General features: G+C 40.4%; 1 protein-coding gene across 2 annotated transcripts in view; it reads left to right on the top strand.

Moving 5' to 3' along the window:
- Nucleotides 1-21,741, top strand: part of PPM1H (protein phosphatase, Mg2+/Mn2+ dependent 1H) — a 134,419-nt gene that overhangs the window by 76,980 nt on the left and 35,698 nt on the right. For both annotated transcript variants that reach the window (XM_039570524.1, XM_039570523.1), the window contains exon 5: nucleotides 14,696-14,780. In XM_039570524.1, coding sequence (XP_039426458.1) covers nucleotides 14,696-14,780 — 85 coding nt within the window. The remainder of the gene's footprint in view (nucleotides 1-14,695; nucleotides 14,781-21,741) is intronic.

The following is a 21,741-nucleotide window of genomic DNA, read 5'->3' as shown; positions in this document are numbered from 1 at the left end:
GCAGCTGGTAGGGCTGTATTTGTTCTGTAGGAAGTCCTGTGTCTCTTGTTGCCAGGCTTAGTCTTGATAGGCCATTTGGCTTTCAGATTTTCATGTAATTGAAGGTAGTGATCAGTAAGCAAATAGCTGCTACTCTTGCGTCGGGGGCAGAGGAGAGGGAGACAGACTATCACAGTATAGGTTTTTTGCTTTTCCTCTTCCACCTCATGTACTTGTACATTTCTCATAACTGAATGCTGTTGCTCAGGAGCTGTTGCTTTGTTTTATTTTGAAGTTGGGTCTTGAAGACTCATTATAAGCTTTTTCTTTGTCTTCTGATGCTGCTGAGGATAGGAGCATACTGGAAATCTCTCACTTGCATTCTTTCCCCATCTCTAACTCTGCCCTTACCATCATTGGAGAGAGATAATGAGGGTCTTCCTGCAAGACTTCAGACTTCACATGTTTCTTTTGGCAGTGCACTGTATAAACAGGACAGGGAGAATAGTTCCCATGTGATACGAACTGCTGTTGTATTCTGTTAACAGCCAAGTAATTAATATCTGCAAAGGTATTGAACCATGTTGTCTTTAGGTGAAGACTGCTGTGGTTATGTATTTGTGTTTAAGGTTTGTGCACACACAGTTCGTGTTTGTAGTGTGTACACCCACGTACTTACAGAGACAACACTCAAAAGTGAAGCGTTTTGTAGTTTAAACCTAAGATTTTTATTGCCTCTTACTGATTTAAACTGTGTAGGAAGTCAGATAAATCCTTTGTGCGTAAAATTCCTTTGCTTTTTACCTTGGTGATTGTTTTTAAGATGCTAAATTTGCTGTATAGGTTGCAAGTTGTGCACCCAGTTTCTATTGACAAGTGACCTATTTGAAACTCCTTTTTGCATCATGTCAAGTGAGCCCTCACATGGTAGCTGCAACCATGTTTGAAGTGATCACCTGTCTTGTCAACAGAACCACTAGCTGAATGACCTTCTATCTCTTCTACCATTAAATTAGAAATAATCATGTTTTCTTGTGCTATTGTGCTTGAAGTACAGTTGAATCTGAGTTGGCTAATTTGCTTTATTGCCTCTTAAAAGTGTGCTGTGTAAAACTGGCCATGCGGGACTTACTTCTGAGTAGCCTAGTACTTCTAAGATCTTTGTTTCTAAATGACTGGAACTGGCTGCTTCCAGTTGCCTCAGGATTCCTCCTGTGCTCCCTGAGAGCAGCCTCAGCTCAATTGCAGCCTCTGATACCCAAGGGCAAGACAGTCCTGTTGGCAGTGATCTGCAGTGGGTGCCAGAGTATTGGTGTAACTGTAGTTAAACATACTAAGTCTTCAAGGAGTTTTGCATGTTCATTAAGTCCACCCAAAACATCTCCTCAGAAAAAGAGGGAGAGCGGGAATCAGAAAGGAAACCATCAGCAAGATTGGGTGTTATTTGAACCAGGATTCAAATTCTCATTCCTAATAACTTGTAATAAAGTCCCTTCAGATTCAAAACAGTTTGGTTTTGCACTTTCCAAATGGACTTCACTGAAGATCTCTCTTATGCTGAGGAGAATTATCCCAAAATCTTTCATTTTCAGGTAAGTCCATTCCTAGACTTTCCTGGCTCAAAAGAAATTTTAAAGCTTTAAAGTGTAGATCAGTTGGTCTGGGTCTTTCTCCCACCAAATCCCCTTTCCCACTTACAGGGAAAAAACCAGCTATTGCAAAACATCCGACTTGCTGTCATGACAAAAAGGACGTTTTAGGACTAAACAAGCCACTGAGGTTGTCTGCCCATTGCCAGGGTGCACAGTGCATTCCTGTATTTTGAAGAGCCCAGTTATGTAGTCAAGAAATTTTACTTGTGTTAGTTGGAAAAATATGTTGCTTTTTGCTGTCTCATCCCTCATGTGGTCAACTTTGTGGTTTGTACAGATAAAAGGGAGGGTAGTGAGAAATACAATAAAGAAACTACTTCAAGAAATGTTTATCTGCTTTTTAGAAGAAGGGTCGGTTTGTTCTTTCACTTAAATAGGGGATGCCTTCTTGTTGGTGTTGGAACTAGATGCCAAAACCCTTAGTTCTTAGTTCCCCTCCTCATTTGCGCCTTTCCCCTCTCCTCATTCTCCTCCTTCCGTCTCTGCTACCCCACTGGAAAAAGCCGGCAAATAAATCAAGTTTAATTTCCCACAGATAGGAGTCAGTGAGAGAAGATTTCGTGTGGGAAATAAACATTTTGGGTTCATGTAAACCTCAGTTATACTGCCTCTCCCCAGGTGAAGGTTAGGTTTTATAATTTCAGAGAACTTCAAAACAGCAGAGGCTTTTAAAGGTGGATTTTGAAGAGCTTCTGCTGTTGGAGGACCAAGGTATGTGCAACAAACTGTTCCTATCACAATGAGACTAAGGCAACGTTAAGTGTGAGACTTGAATAATAATGTACTGTGTGGTGCCAGCTATACCTCAGACTTATGTCTGTGGTATTCAGTTTATCCACCAAAGCTTCTCAAATCTAATCATTTCATGCCATGTACCCTGGCAGTGTTGTATAGCAGCTGTCCTTTTGTAGTTGATGTGTAATTACATCATGAAAAGACTTTAATTACCATATTACTAAATTACCAGCCAGCAATCCTTTCAGGTTCAGCCCTAGCTCACTTCTGTATGGACTATTAGGCTTCTCCAAGCTGAACACTTTTGGTTGGTGTAAAAGGGAGGAAAAACTGTGCTAATTGTAGGTTTTGTTATGAACTATTATTGAGCTTGATGTTATGGCATCACTAATGTCAATGATATAATTAAACTTCTGCTAACGATGCAATCACAGTTCTGTAATAATTACATGTTAACTGCACATGATACCAGAACCCTACTAAAAATGAGGTGATGTATTCAGAGCCTGATAAAAACAACTTGGAAGGAACTGCTTTCATTCTCTAATGGCTTATCTGATCATTCTTGGACTCTGCCATAAATATATATATAAATACTTGTACAGTCAAAATTAATATCTGAATATCAGCCAAAGCTTTTTCTAATGTTTCTTTGTCTCTCTTTCTTCTTTTCAGTGATTAGCATTGTCCATGCAAGGTTATCTGATTAGGAACTGATAGTGCAATAGTCAGCTATCCAATATATAGTGCTTTTTTTGGTGAGCATTGAGGCGCTGTTTTTTGCTTACCAGCATGACATATTTACTATGAAAACTAGGCCATTGGAATAGCTGCTATTTTTTTCTTTTCTTTTTTAATATGGAATAGTAAATCTTCTCTGGTCATTGTTTTAAATAGTGTCGTTCAATTCTATATTGCTAAAGTGACTTTTACTTCTAAACTGCCATAACACGCCTTGTTAATCTCAGTTCTTTTTAGTTTTATGCTCTTTATTAGGATGTTGTTTTATAGCTACTGATGAAGCAGTTGTAAAACAGGGACTTAATGTTTTTACTGATTACTGCCCAATTATTGTATAGCCTCATGCAACATAACATTTGTCCAATATCACTACAATGACTATAATGCAATATGATCATATTAACCATCTTTGGCACGGGCACTGTTCTGGCTTTTGTGTTGTCTGGTTAGGGAGCTGCTCGGAGCCTGCAGGCACTTCCATTTTGTGCTGTGCTTGGAGCCATGTAGGGTAGCTGTGCCTTTATCATTATACAAGAAGCAGAATATCACAAGTTGATTTGACTTTTCCATACACCCTGAAACCCTCACTAAATCTGCAAATGGGTTCATGGGCTTTTTTTGATTTATTGGCAGAACATAGCATCAAAGCAAAGAGCCTGATATTTCGAAGGCTTCACGGACTTGCAGGGTCACTGAATTTTTTGCTTTGCTTCATCAGCTCTTTTTTATCATCTTTTTGCCTCCTTGCTTTTGCTCCCCAGTACTTATGTTTTCAGGGCATATTCACACTCTCCTTGAACGTACATCCTCATGTCCAGAATAGATTTTCTCCTCCTTTTTGCAAGTGTAAAATTAATGCTAAGGCATTTGGGCTTATTAAATGGTAGGAGCTTGTTGAGTGATTATTTTTGTGATGGTTTTGTGTGGGTGCAGGTAAAGTAACTTCATTGGTACTTCAAGAGACCAGGTGTGGGAGAGTGTGTTTATAACACAGTCTTCTCCCAGTGTAATAAAATAGTGAATTGAAAATTGAATTTGTTTACCTTTTCAGTTCTTTCTGGATTTGCTGCTTGTGTTGAAGCTTACTACATTTATAGTTCCTCTTCTTTGTCATGGTGCTTGTCAGCTGCTTCCCTCATGGTTAGTTCTTGTTATAGGAAGTCAGATTTGGGGGCTTAATTTGTTTTTATGAAGTAAATGAGAGGGGCATGGAAACAGCTATGTGTCTGCTGACTGGCAGTGTAGCTTAAATAGAATTTCTGAGAAGTCAGTATTGATGATTCTGAGCCATTTTTGTGGTTCATGGTATCTGACCTCTTCCTTGAGGCAGTCCAGCAGGGTTGTTTTTGCCAGAGGCGCTAACACTGTGTAAGGATGGAAACTAAAAAGTGTTCTTATATATTGCTATTGTAGAACTAGTTTAATTTAGTCTTTGGTTTACTGTTTTTCTAGGAAGCTTTAATTTTCTGTTTTTCATAACTATTCATCTTCTAAATGGTGTGTATTTCCCCTGTTTTCTGCGAGTGGTCTGCCTAAGCCCTCTCTGTCTTCTTACATCTGTGTCTACGTAAACAACAGTAACTGTGCTTTATACTAGAGACTTAGAGGTCTCTAGGGGAAAGACTAACTCGGTTACTAAGCTTCTCCAGTCTGCAGTATTTGGAAAAGCATTCTTTTTCATGTCTTCTCCTAAAGATGGGGCAAAGAAAGTTTCAAAAGTGAGCAACACACAAAGGCCGTGCAATTGGTAGGGATTTCTCTTCGTCCCCTGAAGTTCTCATTCCTCCAAATTCTCAAAAGATGCCTCCCCTGAGGCAAGAGCAACACTTACAGATTGTATGTTGGCTGATCTATGGTACATCCCCTTTTTAGGTTATTATTAATTCTGTGACAGAATCACTTGAAAATAAAAAATGTTAGATCATTTCAGGGCAACAGATAACCTAAGTCTGGTTTGCTCACAGGTCTGTGTAGTGAGGAAAGACTGAATTCAAAGCAAAGCAAGTCTCTGCCATGTACATTCTCCTTCACTGCAGTTTGATAGGTGGAGAAGTCTGATCCTGACTAGCCCAAAATGTTGGAAAAGATTAGCCACGTTCAGGAGACATGGCCATGTCCTCTCTTTCTGTTCCCTCTGGCTTTTTCCTTAGAAGCACGATTTTCAGGCCTGCAGAAAGCCCTTCTCCCCTTTTCCTGCCTGGCCTCCTTCCAGGGAGAAGCAAGAGCACAAGATTCATTGGAATGACAGCAACATCAGATACTGCAGGATTTCGTGCTGGGTAAAGCTTTTGAAGGCACTTCAAGAAACACTTAAGGCAAGGTGTGAAGAAAAGGTGTTGGATCAGAAAGAAGTCATTTCACTCAAAGGGCAGTGCTAAGGAAGAGCATTTTCTGGTTATCCAGTGGATGACAAGTTCAGGTTACTGGCATGTCATATCCAGCACTGACTTGGTAGAAATTATTCATTTGGTAGTAAATGTTTGTAGGCTTTGAAAACAAAACAAATGTCCTACTTCTTTTTCAAACTCTTGTTTTTCCTGGGAGAGCATATGCCTTAGCAATACCTGTGGCAATTAGCAGGTACTAAAGTCATTGTAAACATTTTCAGTGAGGAATACATTCAGTTAAATCATTGGTCCTTACCACACAGACATTATCTTATGCTACAGATAATGAGGAAGGAGAAAAATTTTGGCTATTCGAGTAATATCAGTAAACTGTAAAGCCACAGTTCATTGGTATTGGTTTCCAGGAATAAAGAATTCTATTAACTTTAATTCTCATGGAGTTTCAGCCTTTAAAAAAAAAAAAGAAAGGCAAAAAAAAAAAAGCCAACAAACTCCAAACAATCTATCTTTTTAATCTGTGCCTTTGTAGCTGAGCACAGAGACGTGCAAGTTCTTCATTGCAGTGTTGCAGGGCCAGGGTCAATGCATGCAAAGCAGCCTGGGCACTTGGTTCTCTAGCTCCGATCTGTACTTTGGGAGGGGGGCCAGAGGGAGCACCCCAGGCTTGCTTGGTGAATGTTTCAAAGTCTGCTGTGGTCCTTACTATGTTGAAAAGCTTTTCAAGTCACCTGAATTCAGCAAACTCAAGGCAGCCCAGGCTGTTCAGTCTCAGAAGCAGCTGTGCAATGCTGCTTGAGCCCTGCTCCTGAGACTTTAAGTAATGGCCCTGGTCACTTCTGTGTGGGTGAATGAAGCAGGACTTGGGTAAAAATTCACGGATGAAGAGCAAGCAGAGAGCGTGACTTGCAGTCTGCTTTTGCGTCTCGATCCAGCTTGTTCCAATATCCTGCAACTGGTGCTGAGTTAAGCAGAAAAGCTGAGGTCCAAGTAGATAGGACTTTAGGTGCTAGAATTCATTCTTTCTTTGTCAATGGTAAGACAGCGAAGAGCAGAGAGGTAAAAAATCCTTACTTCTTCCATCTTACATGGACAGCCATATCCCAGCCATATCACTGACAAAATAAACACTGGCTTGCACAGCAATGCCTTCATCCACTAAGCCTAGGTTTAGTTGCCATAGTAACTTGTCGTGGAGATGAATGTGATATCCTGGACAACAGGGAAAAAGACTGATTCCACAGATACCAGTCCTGAGGCTCAGAGCTGGCCACAGAGATGTGACTGCACTTCTTTGTTCATTTCCCTGGCACGGCCTGAGTAATTGGTGGCCTGGTGTTCAGCCATGATACAGAAACATGGTGGTCTGTCATCATTGCAGCCTTGTACTTAACTGTGTTCAGATGAAGAATACACTGAAATCATTGGGGCAAAATGAATCCTAAGAGGGCAGTAAATCTCCAGCCTAAGGCTATTGGAGCCAATGGTGGGCAGTTTTTGTGTGCTAGTAGTGTCACTATAAACTGGCTTGTAATAGTTCTCTAGCTGCCAGCTGAAGCCCTTTCTGGAAGATTGATGTGTTGAGATGTAAACTACCAGGAGAGTACACACAGTTAATTACAGAGCATTTTAGTTTAGTTTATTCACATTTGGGTTAGTACTACTGGAGCTGGAGTAGACGATACTAGGAGTGTAAAGGTAAACTTATAAAGTCACTATTGATTCAATAGCAAAAGTTACTTTCCCAATTAAGCAAACAAGAACATTGCATTCAGATAGGTACTGCCATCGCATTAGTGATGGGGCGGGCATAAAAAAATATATATAATTAGCCCTAAAATGAAACCCCATTGATAAAGCCAAGTGCTAATAATAACTCCATACTTAAGATTTCGTCAGCCAGGCAATACACTTCAGGACCTAAACTAGAGCAGGGAATTCACAGTAGAGTCCCATGGGAATGGAGCTGCAGCCTACTAAAGAGGCACTGACAGCTAGAAGCATACCACTCCAGGGGTCAAAAATGATGGGGCAACGTGTCTTCTCCAAGCTATCTCCTCTGTGGACAGCCTGCAAGCTCAGCATTACATTTAACTTAAAACTGTACAGTAGTGATGCAGAAACAACTGAAGTCATTTAGTTCCATTTTTTGTGACAACCAGGTGCTTCTCATGGTTAGATGCAATATATAGGGCAGAGGGAGGCTGCCAGTGGTAGAAAATCCCTTTAACTGCTGCTTACTAAGTTGTTAGTGAATACATGAGATGGAATACCAGATCAGTTCTAAAAATTCTGATTTCTGTTATTTTTTGATGGCAGTAAGAAAGATCCTGACTGGTTCAGGTGCTACTGTAGATGGGAAGTAAGCCCTTCCATGGAAATCTATGTTATTCTGCTTAGAGAAACAGCTTCTGTTTGCCTATTTGTGATCCTTTATTAAAAATAATACAATTAAATCAGACCGCCAGAACAGTGGCTTTAGAGTATTTCAGCAGCCTCATTGTGCCCAAAAGCCTTCTCCAAAGGAATCACTAAATAAGCACTAGAAATAGAAATATGAGTGAGTCAGGTAATTGGAAACAGCGTAAAGCTCTATACATGTGTGCAGGAACAGCTCATGTGCTTGCAGGTGCCTCTGAAAGACAACTTTCAGGGAGGTTTGCAGGGTCTAGATTTCATAATTTCTTTCTCTGCTTCTTTTCAAAGGGAGGAGGAGGTTCTTGTCTTGCCACAGGAGAGGTATAGCATGCTTGGCTCCATGCTGCGGCAAAGACGTGAAGAAAGGACCTTGAATGAAATACTTGGGAATGCCCAGTCAGTGTCCTAGTGGAGCAAGGGCTGCACTTGGCAGTTGTGCTGCTGAGATACTAACCCTTGGAGCAGCCAGGGTGGCTGGCAGTCTGCAAAAAGCCTTAGCAGAAGTTTGGAAGTGATCTTCATTGTTCTGGCAGGAAATGCCAGAGCACGCTCCTGTAGGAAATTACTTTTGCAATACTTCACCAAGGCAAGTTCTCACACCTTTTATTGGCTTGAGGGAGCTGAAGTTCCCCCAAGCGATGAATGAAAGTGTCTGAGCAGCCTGCTATAACCCACAATGTAACATGAAACTACATTGTCCCAGGAAGAGCCACAAGCAGGGAGAGTCTGCTCCCACTTAACCTTGGCTTTGTTCGGCTGAAAGAAAAATGATCCAGTGTTTCTATCCTGTCACAGGGTTTCTGTGAACTGGCTTATGTTTGTGCTGAAGAATACTAAGAAATCAGAGTGGCAGGACTGTTGAGTGACAGTAAATGGAAAGTGAGGACAGAGACAATTTTCACTGGCTCTACTCCTTCCCTGGTTTGTTGCTTGTTTTCTTCTTGATAGTGATGCCAAGAGTTGGGGCATTATCTTAGATATTACGGGTGGGAGGCAGCCAGAGTGTTTTTTCCATTGGTGTTGCTGAGGGTTGCTGCTTCCACCTGAGTTTTATGGTGATGGATATATCATCACTGGAACCTGTTTTAATGCCAGGTAAATGTTACATAATGGTTTGTTTCACTATCTCCAGCCTACCTTAATTCATAAAATTAAGGAAATCATTTAAAGGCTTTACACTATAGAATCATGTTGTTAGTGAATACATGGGATGGAATATGAGATCAGTTCCACAGTTACTGCCAGCACAGTGAGGTGTTTGTTCACCTGGTTTTTAAAGAAACATTGAGAAATGGGTCTGTGTGGGACTAAGTGGGAGTAATTCAGTTTTAAGTAAGTAAAACCAAGTTGCCAATGCTGCATGTATTAAAAGTTATCAGTAATCATAATGGCTGTAAGTTCCAGTACTTCATTTACAGAAGAGAAAAACATTTCTCATTTTTATAATTTTATAGTCATTGTCTTTCACTTCTTAGCAATTAAGAAAAGGTAAAGAAATTTAAAAAATAAAAGCACAGCTGGTTTGAAGCTTATCAAACATTAACAATGATCTTTCCTGGATTGTTAAAATATATGCATTTAGTTACCAATGTAAACAAGCACCCATATAGACTGATTCTATAGTAGTTCTAGGATTTACTTTCTTTTTTCCACAACTATCTTGTGACACACCTAATTAAAATCTACTGCTTAGTTCCCCCTTGAATGTAATAAGACCCTGCCTTATTCTTTCTGTCAATTTAATCCCTCTTTCTTTTTCATTGACACATTTCTAATACCTTTGCAGAGAGGCCAGACACTTCTGCTTCATCTGTACTGAATCCACATGCTTAACACCTTTTGACAAAATGGATACATCCTCCCTCTGGCTTGGAATTGATATACACTGTCAAAAAGGGTTTTCTGAATGGTCTTTCTCTGTCACCTTTACCAGATTTTTATCCTGTGTTGTAGAAATGTGCAGTTTAATGTTGCGTTTCAAATAATTTTTGGCTGAAAAAGTGTGTAACGGAATCAGGCTGTCCCCTGAATACTCCTAAGAGTTGGAGATGTCCCTTTGTTTTGAACACCAGAATCCCAATAGACCTGTGACAGCAGTGGAATTACACTTTTGACCTTGTTCACTAAAGTGTTGCTTTCTCTGTATGATTAAATGAGAGTAACCAACAAGAGGTTCCTCTAAAATGTATGAATTTCCTGTATTTGTTTCTCATAAGAAACATAGAAAGGATGCTGTGCAATTTTCAGCTGATTGTGTTTTCCACAAAAGATAAACAAAAAAAAAAACCCAAACCCTGCTTGATTCGAGGAGAGGTGGTAGTTGTTAGCCATATTAAAAATGCAAAAGCAGTTGATACATGAATATTTTCCTTAAACCTGTGTTGTTGCTACATCTTGAGCATCACAGCAGCAGTATAGCGCAGTGGCAGATTTTTGTCCTTTTGTTGCTTCAATCTCCATGTATTTTAAAAGCAGATGTATACTAAGGCACCAAATATGATTTCTAAGTATTGAATCTGAATATAGAAAATAACTGTATACTTAATATTCTGTGTGAATTTAGCTGATCATTCTGGACTATACTCTCATGTGAAGAGCACTGCTTTCTGTAGATGCACATGCAGCCTTTTAAGCTCCTGGTGTTTCTTTTCATTTGCATGTGACTGAGCAGACATAGCCGGCTGTAGGATTTGCCATGACTGCCAGTCCTGACTTGTGCATTGAGCCACTGGCACATCTCTTGCTCCCAATTTAGTTATTCAGGGTGTGGTTTCGCTGGATCAGAAGAGCTCGAGAGGCCAAAAGAGATACAAAATCAGATTCTTGTTTCTTCCATTTTAGGCTACTTCAGCTGTGTTTTGGGAAATTTTTTCCTCAATATATTCCAGTTTACTGTGAGTATCCCAGCTCTGGATTAGTGAACATACTTTCATTGTCATGCAGAGGATGTGAAATGCAATGGCAAGTACAATCCTGTAGTTCCTGTGGGTAGAGAGTTAGGGTTCAAAAGAGAGGAAAGGACTCAGGGAAATCTAGTTTGTTTTTAGAAGAGATCAGAATAAGTGACTTACTGGCCTCTGTGGCTTCAAGACTTCAGAGCAGTTTCTCGCTGTAGACAATGGTGTGTGGAGAGGGCATCAGAGCATGGAGGGCAATGCACTGAGGAGTCTGCAGATCTGTGACTCCCAATTTCCAATCCTGCCAAAAAAAGCTTTTCTTTTTAATTACTACTTCATTGGTGATATAAATTAATGATTGGTGTGGGTCTGAAGCAACCTTGTCATCAGAGAATATTTGGTTAGTGTTGACATACTTGTTCTCGGCAAACATGAATCATCCATCTGCCTTTGGCAGGCTCACCCTGTGGCTCTGCTACAATGTGTTTCACCAGTGTGGTGGAAATTAAAATGTCACTATTAAACATGGCAGAATCAGATGCTCTCTGGGAGCTGCATCTATTCAAGGAATTCTTGCTTCCTATGTAGTTATTTCTGACAGTTTAATAGGACAGCTGTATTCTGGCATAAAATATACATTCATATATCCTCAATACATGGGGAGTTTAAATGCTTTCAGAACGCTACTTCCTTGCATACGTGTGTTTCATGCATGGCAGAAGCAGTAATGCTAATGTAACTGCTGCTTAGTTGCCATGTTGCTGCTTAGTCCATTAGGAAGTGCAAAGTCAAAATTAATTGTCCTGCAGGACGGTATAGAGTGGGTCTCTAAAAGCAGTTGCTGGAGCTGTTTGCAGCTGCTGCATCAGCCAGGCTCCCTCCTTGTGAGCAGTTATTGACTCTGGGCTATTGAATTCAGGGCTCTGGAGGTTGCTCGGTGGAAAAAGCCTTCAGTCGCTGGTTGGCAGCTCTGTCACTGCAAGGTCACAGAAAGGGCACTTCAGTCTCCAAACCCAATTAGGGCCTTATTCGGCACCTTTTCAATCACAGGGGAAAATCCCACCGAGCAGGGTGGCTCCCAGGCCAGGCTTTTGCACCCAGCCTCCTCAGTGAGATAGCCAACAAATGTGCCCATTCTTGTCACTTGGGCCATCAGAAATACCCTTTGCTGTCATGAAACAGCTAAGCAGTTAGTGCAGAAAGGTCCCAGTATGGGTTTATAAGCTCACCACAGTTGAATTTGGACCAGTGCCTTGTACGTATGTATGTCTGTGTCCCTCCCATTACTCATATCTAGAGCTGTCTCATTCCTCAGATCAAATCATTTGACTTTATGAGCAGCTGTAACTTGCAAGTTGAATAAAGTCCAACTGGTGAAAACATTAATGAAAAACATAAAACTCTATTTTACCAGGTATCAACAGTATTACTTTAATTCCTCCCCCTCTGAAAAATTTTTTTTTTGTGTATGTGTGTGTGTGCTGGGTTGTGCTTTTCATCCCAGGTGGCTGCCAATTCTGGTGAAAATAAATTGAGCTATGAAAGGTTGACCCACTCGCCTCTGAATTGCTTTTTATTTGATGTGAGTCCCTCAGGGCCAAATTCTACCCACAGAAGTGAGAATGACAGGTATCAACATATATAGAAAGTATGTCAATGTGCACAAAGAAAAAGGTGAACCCCAGACTGGTCTCAATGGTCTTTAAAATATGGATTTCCTGTGAAGTGGTGATTAAAGGGGAAGCAAAGAATAATTAGAAAATTAGCCTGATGTGCTAACGGTTATATCAACGTGTGGTTTTATATTAGCTCTTTCAGACAAGCAAAAGATCAGAAAATCCCTTATGACTCACTTAAACTAGTGTGTAAAATTTGGTTAGTGTCTGATAGCTCCTTTGATCAGTCTGGTCTAGACTGTTGCCAGAGTATATATTCTGTAGTAAACCCACAGACCCCTTAAGTGGAGGCCTACTCAAGTGAATCAAATAACATATAAAAAAGTTATATAAAATGTTCACTGTCTGCGTAAATAAATCTGGTTCAAAGCTGAATACCTCAGGAACTGCAAAAATAAAAGCAAATGTGTTGTTGCAGAAGAGAGGTGGTAGAGTTCTTAATCTGTATTTAAATGACTGTCTGAGAAATGCAAAAGATTTTCAGCAAACTTTTATTATTTTTAATTGGATAGGCATTTTTGTAAGCCTGTAATGTAGTTGGATTCCCTAAAGTAGAAAAAAAATCTGTCCAAAATTATGCACAAATTTGTTTTAGGAAATTAAAGAGTTGCAGCTACCATGTCTGTCTCAAGTACATAATACTGGTTTTAATTAAGGGCCAATGGGAACCTTCAGTGTATAGGCTGCACTCTTGCCACCTCTAATTTCTACATGGGATTATTTGCAAGGAAGTGCTGGAAGTCCAAGAGCATGAATTTTATTACCTTTCAAAGCAAATCAGTTTTCCCCTCATTGCCTGAGCTTCTTCCCACATCTCCCATTGTAGTACCATCCTGAACCTATCTGCTTTTTGCAACGTGAATCTCAGAAATGTGAACAGTTCATTTAGTCATAGATAATGCTGCTGCCTTTTGCATACTAGCAATAGTAGATGACAGTCTGGAGAGAGTTTTAGTCCACTGGCCTAACCACAAGACTTGGAAATCTATCCAGTGCCACTAATTTTAGAAATTCAGGTTTGTACCTGAGTTGGTTTTCTCAAGATGCCTGTGTTTTGAATTTAGAAGTTTAAGTTTTCAGTCTTTGTGTGCCTACTATATTTGTTGGTTGCTTTGCAGTGCTATCAGAACACCTGGCATAGAAGTAATGATAGCAAATCAATCAAATTATCAAGGGAAGTAAGCTAACTCATAAATAGGACGTCAGTGGGGTGAAAAGATCACAGAAATGGGACCATTTAAAACATAGAGAAACTAAAATCCAAGTGGCAAATACATTTTTAGCTGCACCAAATTCTGTCTAAATTCAAGAGGGGAGCTGGTACACTGCTGCTATCCAAACACTGAATTAATCTACTGGTGGCTGAGGCAGTTCCACAGCAGCCGTTGAAGTCTTTGGGATGATACATAGTTTACCAAGCTCTTCCAAAGTGCCAGGCATTGCTCTGCTTACAGAACTGCCTAAGTAATGGAAAGATAAAGGAACGTAGTTCTGTGAGTGAATACATGAATGTAGAATGCAGAAATATTGGGTGAATTCTCCCTTCCTGTGACTTGTGTTCCAGCCAGTGGCATTACACCAGGGAAAGATTGGACCATATTTTGTGTGCAGCATAGCAGATTGTTAAGACGCAACAGGCAGGTGTTTGAGAAAATTTTCTCTCTGCCATTTGCAGAATTGTGTGTGAAATCTCCTGGCTAATCTACAATCATTCCATTACCTGCCATCTTTCAGCAGGTAACTAGTTAAATATGTGTTAAATAGGATTTGCTTTGCTATTTCCATTTGCTGTTGGAGTAGAGATGTTCTGACATGACATATGACCAGTCAATAATTGGAAAGTGCTTACATGAGTCATTTGAAGCCAGTAGTTTAGACAGTGTCAGCCACAACTGGTATTAAAACCTGCAAAGAGTTGTTCTACAATCACTGATTCTGCAGCATCTCCTCTGGGTGTCTGCATTTCACTTAATAAGGATACCCTGTAGACATCAATTGAAATAACTCTTGCCTTTATTGCTTGGATGTTTTTGTGAGCTCTAAAATGAACTTGGTTTATACAAGTATACTTTGTTACTCAGCCTGAAGGACGCAGGGCAGGAATTACCCTGTTCTGCTGACAACCTCAGTGGAAAAGAAATGTCTTTATTTGTCATGATTCTGAAGAAAACGAGACTGCCACTGTACCCCATGGTTTTCTGGGTTTTTTTACCTTCTTTTTCTATGCTGATGATGTTTTATTACTTTTACAGGGCTATAATAATCCGAAATGGTGAAGTCATTCCAATGTCTTCAGAATTCACTCCAGAGACTGAACGCCAGCGACTTCAGTATCTGGTAAGAGACCTGAGGAGCAAATAAGGTGCTGCTGATGACAAGCATTGCCTGGTAATATCTAAGGCTCAGAGAAATGATACTGAGTTGCTGTGACTCAGTGAAGGATGATGTGTCCACTGAACGCCAGTGACTGATCACGTATGTCTTTAAACCATCAGCAAACGTGGAGAAAACCCTGGTGGTGCAAATCTCAATAAAAGGACTATTACCTCTTTGGCGAAGGCCATCGACTAGCATGGCTGTGCTTGTGTACCTTGTTCAGCTGCATACCCTTCAGCAGCTCATTGGTGTTGGATTTTGAGAGCTCAGACACAGAGCTAATGAGCCACAGATGTATTTCAATCCATCCCAGTGCTTGCTGTGTGACAGTATAAAGTACCACAGACTGCTCTTTGTATGTGAATGGTACTGCAGAGTTTGATTAATTTACTCTTAACGGTATGCTGGTTGTATCTCCATCAGGGGAAAGATAGCCAACTTAGAAGGGATCTCAGTGAACATTAGTAGCTGCAGGATAGGATGGGTGATCAAAGACTAGTTTTATTTAGTGTAGCAGCACCCATAAAGCTGGGACAGGGTGACTAGCTGGGAACATGTGGGATGCTTTATAGACCAAGCTGTGTTGGCTGATAAGCTGCCTGAGTAATATAAGTCAAAATGTATGGTGTTATTTTTCATACAAACCATCCTGTTACTTTTTAAGGTTTTCATTGATGGACAGGTCAGTTGGTTGAAGTCAATTAGTTGTTTGTCAAAATGCCATTCCTAACATGGCTGAGAGATTTCCTTTGTGCTTCTTCTGGTCTCCTGCTTTTTCCTTTTAGAAATTTAAGCTTCGGTCAAGGCAGGCTTCACTCTCAGCCTTGCCTGACTCAAGGTGGACAGGCCAAGGCCAGTGGTGTTCCCAGGTCTAAGGTATCTTCTATTTTCAACCTGGACCAAGCACTGTGGTTTGAAACTAAGCAAAACGCCAATGTTTGGAAGGTGGTGGTGTAAGGTTTTAAAGAAAAAATTGTGTTTCCTCAATTGTCACGTTTGATTTTTTTTCAGTCAGGTTCATCGGCTTGAAGCTGAAAATTTCAGAGGAAGTACTGCTTTGGGACTATTCATATTCAAAGAACCAAATGGAAAAGAGGCCTAATAAATATTTACATTTCAGTTACATTTAAAATAATTTGTTTGCCTCTAAAATAAAAGGTGTCTTTAGCATCTAGGGAGTCCGCTACTTCTGTAGGAAATACGAGATAAAACATTGCCTACAAGGGGTTTTTTTCTTCTCTTTTGATGTGCTTTCTGGCTTATATTTGAAACCAGTAGCTGATCTGAAAAACATTTCTGCTGTTTCCTGTGGAAAATTCCTTTACCTTTGTTTGTCTATTTTAATTCTGTATGTAACAAATATGCCAGGTCTATGGGTATCACGTTCAAAGAGAATACATGCAAGACAGCAAGAGCATGAAACAAAATTACAGATCATTTCAAACATAACACTCCCTAAGCAAGATTTTTAGTGTTTAAAAAAAAGAAGATTACCCCAAATTTCTTGCAAGGTTGGCATAAGCATTACACTCCAAAGTTTGCATCTGTCTTGCTGATTAGATCCCAAATAATTCCTCTTACTCGCTTGTCTGTCCCCAAGTTCTGCTATCAGTCTATTATTCTACCATCAACATCTCTCGTCTGTTGTTCCTGTCTGAAAGTTATTTACTTTGAGTGTATCTTCTTATTTGCAGTTAAAGCTGAGTTTCTTTGTTTCAAACATGGTGCGTTGCTGCTCCTGCACAATAGGAAGAAAATAATTTAATCACTTCAGCATTAATATTCTACTTGGTAAATGCAAAGATACTGCTCGCTATGAGGAAGTTACTGCACAAGCAAAGGGAGGGTATGGATTTACAGCCTGCAGGCTGTTCCCTGTGCAGCAGACACTGTTGGTGCAGTCAGGATGAAGGAGCTTTCCTCTGCCTTTAGTGCCTGTTGATTGCTTCAGTCACACAGGATGTTTTTTTAGGCCCTCTTTTCTGAGCCTTAATTTCTGTGTGGAAAGAAATACATGGGATAATGAGTTGTTCAGGTCATGTGAGTATCTTTATGTGAAGTCCTCCAATCTAGTCTTAGACAAAACTGTGCTTCAGCTAGTACTGATAGAGTAACTGAGAGGGGAGGGAAGCCAATGTTTTTCCTGTCCTGGCAGGTTTATTGACATGCATCCAAGAATGGCCTTGGCAGTAGGCCTCTGGCATGGAAACCTGAAAAGAAAAAGTTGACTATCCAGTTGTTCTGACTTTGAAGCAGCTCTGAGCATGGTCATTGCTCCATAGGAGGGCGGGCAGCATACAGCTGCAGACTTCAGGCAGGCTGTATGGCAGAGACAGACTTCTGTGTCAGGCAGCTTGTGAGAGTATTGCAGAAGGCAATCAATCCTTCAGTCAGAGAGCGCTTCTTAAGATGTAAAGTGTGAAAGCTTTGCACCAGTATTCCCTTGGTCCTTCGGCTTCTGTAGAGGTTCAGTGCGCCATGGCGCTTCCCTTCCACTGGTGGGCATTCAAAAGCCTCCTTTTTCTTTGAATTTCTGTCTTTCTTTTGCTTTTAGCACTGTAGCAGGAGAGCTCCACACAGCACTTGGGAAAAGTCCTGGCTTACCATATCAGTGTATCTTGAAGGGAAAAAAAATCCAGTATTGCCTGGGAGCTGCTCTGGTACATTCAGCAGTTGTGCAGGCAATGACAGCCAGAAGCAATTTTCCTTTCATCTTCTGAGGAGACTATTAATTCAGTCATGATAGTCTAAATTGCAACAGTAAATAGGATCGATTTTGTTACTTATTCCCTTGGAAAATGTGTTTAAAATGAATGGTGAATTGAGCATACTGCAGATGGGTGTATTTCTACTAGTTACTGAAGTTGCACTTCTGAGATGTCACGTGAGGTCAGTGTGGTGTTTGTAGCATCTTCATGAGTGCAGCCAAACAGCCCCTCAAAAGTTCACCAGAAATGGTGCACCACTGCTGCCAGTGCAGGTGTCACTGCTAGTAGAGACTAGGTGGCCACCAGTGACAGTGACCACAGATTCTCTTTGTGTTTGCAACCATTCAGACAAAGGTTCATGAGCCCAGATAGTCATGGGCTCAAAGGGGATCTATTCTTACATTGTTGCTCAGGTGAGGATAAAAGTGATACTAACTCACCTGCTGAAGGATGCCTGCAGAACCTGAGCCTGAAGAGGAAATGCACCTAGATCTCCTAAATGTCCAGTCAGCACTTCAATTACAAGTCAGTCAAGATGTAATTCTCTTACTGTTTGTGGCTCCCTGTATCACCCAGAGTAGGATTGCTTCAACCATCTGACAGAGTGCATGATGCTGTGGTAAAGGAGATGTGTGGTTCTCTGGAAAGGGTCTGGGCCTTTCACAAGATAAGAGACCAATCAAGGGATGGATTTGGCTTCTATTCTTCTCCTTCCTTTTACCACCACATCCTTTAGTTTTAATCTCTCTTTGGTTTAAATGTGTCCTATGAAAATGGCTGAGTCATCTGCAAAATTTCCGGGTGCGTTGGGCTGCGCATGCTGTTGAGAGCAGTAGTCCCTTGTAGTAGAATATCCTTTTGGAGAAAAGGGCATGATATGATAAAAGTATGAAGTTGTAAGATGTAGTTCGTGTAGGGGAAAGCAGCAATTCTGAAAATAACACAGAACACAGTGAAACCACTAGTGCCAGCAACATTCCAGTGCAGTGCCTACTGAAGGAGCTGGAAAAGGCATTGGCAGGCCTTACTGAGGTACAGATGAGATACATGCAGTGTTTCCTGCCACCTAATTAACTAGTGTGCTAATGTGTAAGTCTAGGTTTATCTTAATTTCATGTTTGCTTTTCTAATCATCAGGAAACATAGCAGGAAATAAATGGCCTTTTTAAAGAACCATGACTAATATTTCCTTGAGTGGAGTCCATTTTAAATAACTAATTTTGAATGCAATGCATTCAGCCACAAAATACACCATAGAATGGCAGAGTACCGAAAACACACGATGCAGACTATGCCAGGTTTATGCGAAAAAGCTCAAATAGCTTCTGAAGGAGAAAACACAAAAAATGTTCCAGTTCCATAACACAGAATAACAACGTTATCTGAACATACCTTTTAAGGATATAGAAATTGTTTGATAGTCACACTATTTGTTAAATTTCAGGTTCTCTGAGTGGTGTTTCTGATCTGAGGTTCTTGCAAATCGAGACTAAACAAATTAAAAAATGGAAAATATGTTGCATCATCACAGGTGAAATTTTGGTGGTCGGTTCACTTACCATTTTTGTTTCTTGTTTGATCACTTGAGGGGATTCATCATTTTATGGTGCCTGCTTGTATATCTATTTGAAAGATCTTTAGATTTTCAAAGTGTTGCTTTTTATTTACTTTCTGGTTCTGCTGCCCAGCATGGTTTTTTTGAGCTGGGGAGGAGAGCCCCCACCTTGTACATGAAGAACAGTTCTCAACAAACCCAACTGGATGTTGCAGCTGAGTTTTATAGTGGAACATTCTTCTCTGTGTAGAATTACCCGTGAAGCATCAAAAATAACTTTTTAAAAAATGGTAAAAAATATGGAAAATTAAAAAGCAAAGCACAACAAAAATCCCCATTTCTTCACGTAAGAATTCAGATCACAGAACACCAGAAGCTTCCAAATTGCTCTTTTCCCTCTGTTTTACTGATGCCAAAAATATTAGAATCAAGTTAAGATCCCTGGATTATAAATCAAGCATTGAGGCTTGGCTGCGGAAGAGAAGTCTTATTTGAACATTAGCAGTCTACTGGTAACGGTGCCAGCTTTATTAATCTTATTTCAGTTGTGACCTCAGACTTTCCATCTGAGTAAATCTTTATGCAGTGCAGTCTCTCCTGATCGCTACCTTTACAATAAAGGAAATTCTTGTTTTTAAGTTAAAAATGCTAAAAACCTCTAATGTTTTTCTTCTGGACCTCTGATTCAGACTGGTGAATAATCTCACAATCTGAAGGTTAGGTAACTTCATGTTGGTATCAGGTGTGATGGTTTTTTTCTTTAAGTATGACCTTGTTTTGTAGGCAGGCAACAGTCTTTAGCTGGTACTGGTTTGTAATGTTTTAATCAAGGTAGGCTGTGCATTTTTAAAAGTGAACTGAACTGCACTTTCAAAGCAGACTGACTTAATTGTTTACAATGTCATAGACTAGAAAAAATTTTAAAAATACCAAAAAAATCCAGCTCTTTGTTGTCATACAAACAAGTGTCGTTCATATGTTGTGATACATCAAATCATTAGGAATTTTCCATCCTTTTTGCAACTGCAATGAAAATAAATAAAATAAAAAGCTTACGTGTACCTTTGAAGGAAGAAGTTCTGTAAGTATGAAAAACTTCATGTGGACTAATACTGCTGAACCTCTCAAAAGTCACTACTGCTTCTCAACCATTTCTGTAATGAGGAGAGGGATCCAATTAGAGGGTCCTTGAGAACAGTATTTGGGTGGAGAAGGGGACCTTGGCTGACTGTAGACTGCAGGAAAAAAAATGTAATTCCCTTAACTGTACACAGAGAGAATTTGATGGAGTTCCTATTCCAGGAAAGGATCACGATGTCAAGATCACGCTTGGATGCTTGAAAACCACCTCTTGAAAGCAGAATCCAATCTTGTTTGCTACACACAGCAACCTTCCTCAGTCCTGTTTCAACCAAGCTTGAGGTGTTTTCTGGAAGGATGTCTGGCGATGGGAACAGGGACAAGCCGATAGCAAGTTAGCATTGTGATGTGCTGAGCCTGATAGAGCTCCTATTAAATTGAGTGGGAGCAGGCTCAACTCTTAAATGCAGGAAATATTTTATTGTGAACTATCTGCATGACAGATGCCAGGTAGATCAATAAGGGCTTCCAGTGCTTCCTGCTTACCGTTGATGAGCACTAGATTTATGACATACACACAAACTAAACCCCAGCTCATTTCGTCTCCCTTGATGGCAGCTGCTGCTGAAGATAAGGCAGACTTTATTGCCTCAACTGGCTGGATAAGGAAAAAGAGTTATCTGCAAAAGGTTAAGAAATGCAACTTTTTTCGGTTCCCTAGCCAATTTGACTGTCTTTCATAAGAGCTCGTTCACAACGCAGCTTTGCAGACAGAGGGAGAAAGGCTTGTTTATTTGAGTACTAAAGAAAAAGGAGTGAGATTTATTTCAAAAAGAAGAAATAGAGTATGTTTAGGATTAACCTATCATGTCAAGTGCTCATGTATAAATTCAGCCCAAAAATTTATACTGTGGATGAAGAGCCTCGTGATGCTCTCGACTATGGTCAGCTTTGGAGAACATGAGCCAGAGGGACAGCTCTGGCAAAGAGGCCTCCCAGCATCTGCAGAGCAGTGCACCAGAAAGGACATGAGCAGCATTTGAACAGTACAACCATCAAAGACCTTAGTTGCAGTAATGGCACAAAACTGCTGCTGCTTTTATAAAAGTCTGTTTTGCATGAAGGAAGTAGTTTTTCAAAAACAAGAAAATAAATGGCTCTGTAGCTTGTGTTTATTTGCAGTGTCGTGTGATGGGGTGCATTTGTCTTGAGGTGGTGACAAAGTGTGGTAGCAATGTTAGGTTTTCTGTGTTGTTGGCATAGCTGAACTAGGAATCAAAAAGCTTGAGCTTCACTGCACACTCATCCCTCCAAGTCTCTCCATGGTTTTGTATTTGATCATTCCTTTCCCTCTTGGTGACTTACAAAAGGGCATGTGTTCTGTTTTACAAAGCTCTGCAGACTCCTTCAGGGTCAATGGATGAAGTGTGGTTTAGAGATCCCAAATCTTGAGGAGCAGGGAGAAGAAATGAAGAATTTTGAGGGCAAGAGGCCTGCTCCCTAAAAGGCTGCTGCTGGATATCAGGCACGGTCAAAAATGGTGTATGTGCATTGTTTGTTGAAATGGAGCACATAATCT

The sequence above is a fragment of the Corvus cornix genome, chromosome 1A (genome assembly GCF_000738735.6).
Source record: "Corvus cornix cornix isolate S_Up_H32 chromosome 1A, ASM73873v5, whole genome shotgun sequence".
In the NCBI taxonomy this organism is placed as follows: Eukaryota; Metazoa; Chordata; class Aves; order Passeriformes; family Corvidae; genus Corvus; species Corvus cornix.
The sequence above is the reverse complement of the archived record's forward strand: the minus strand, read 5'-3'. Positions and strand labels throughout refer to the sequence as shown.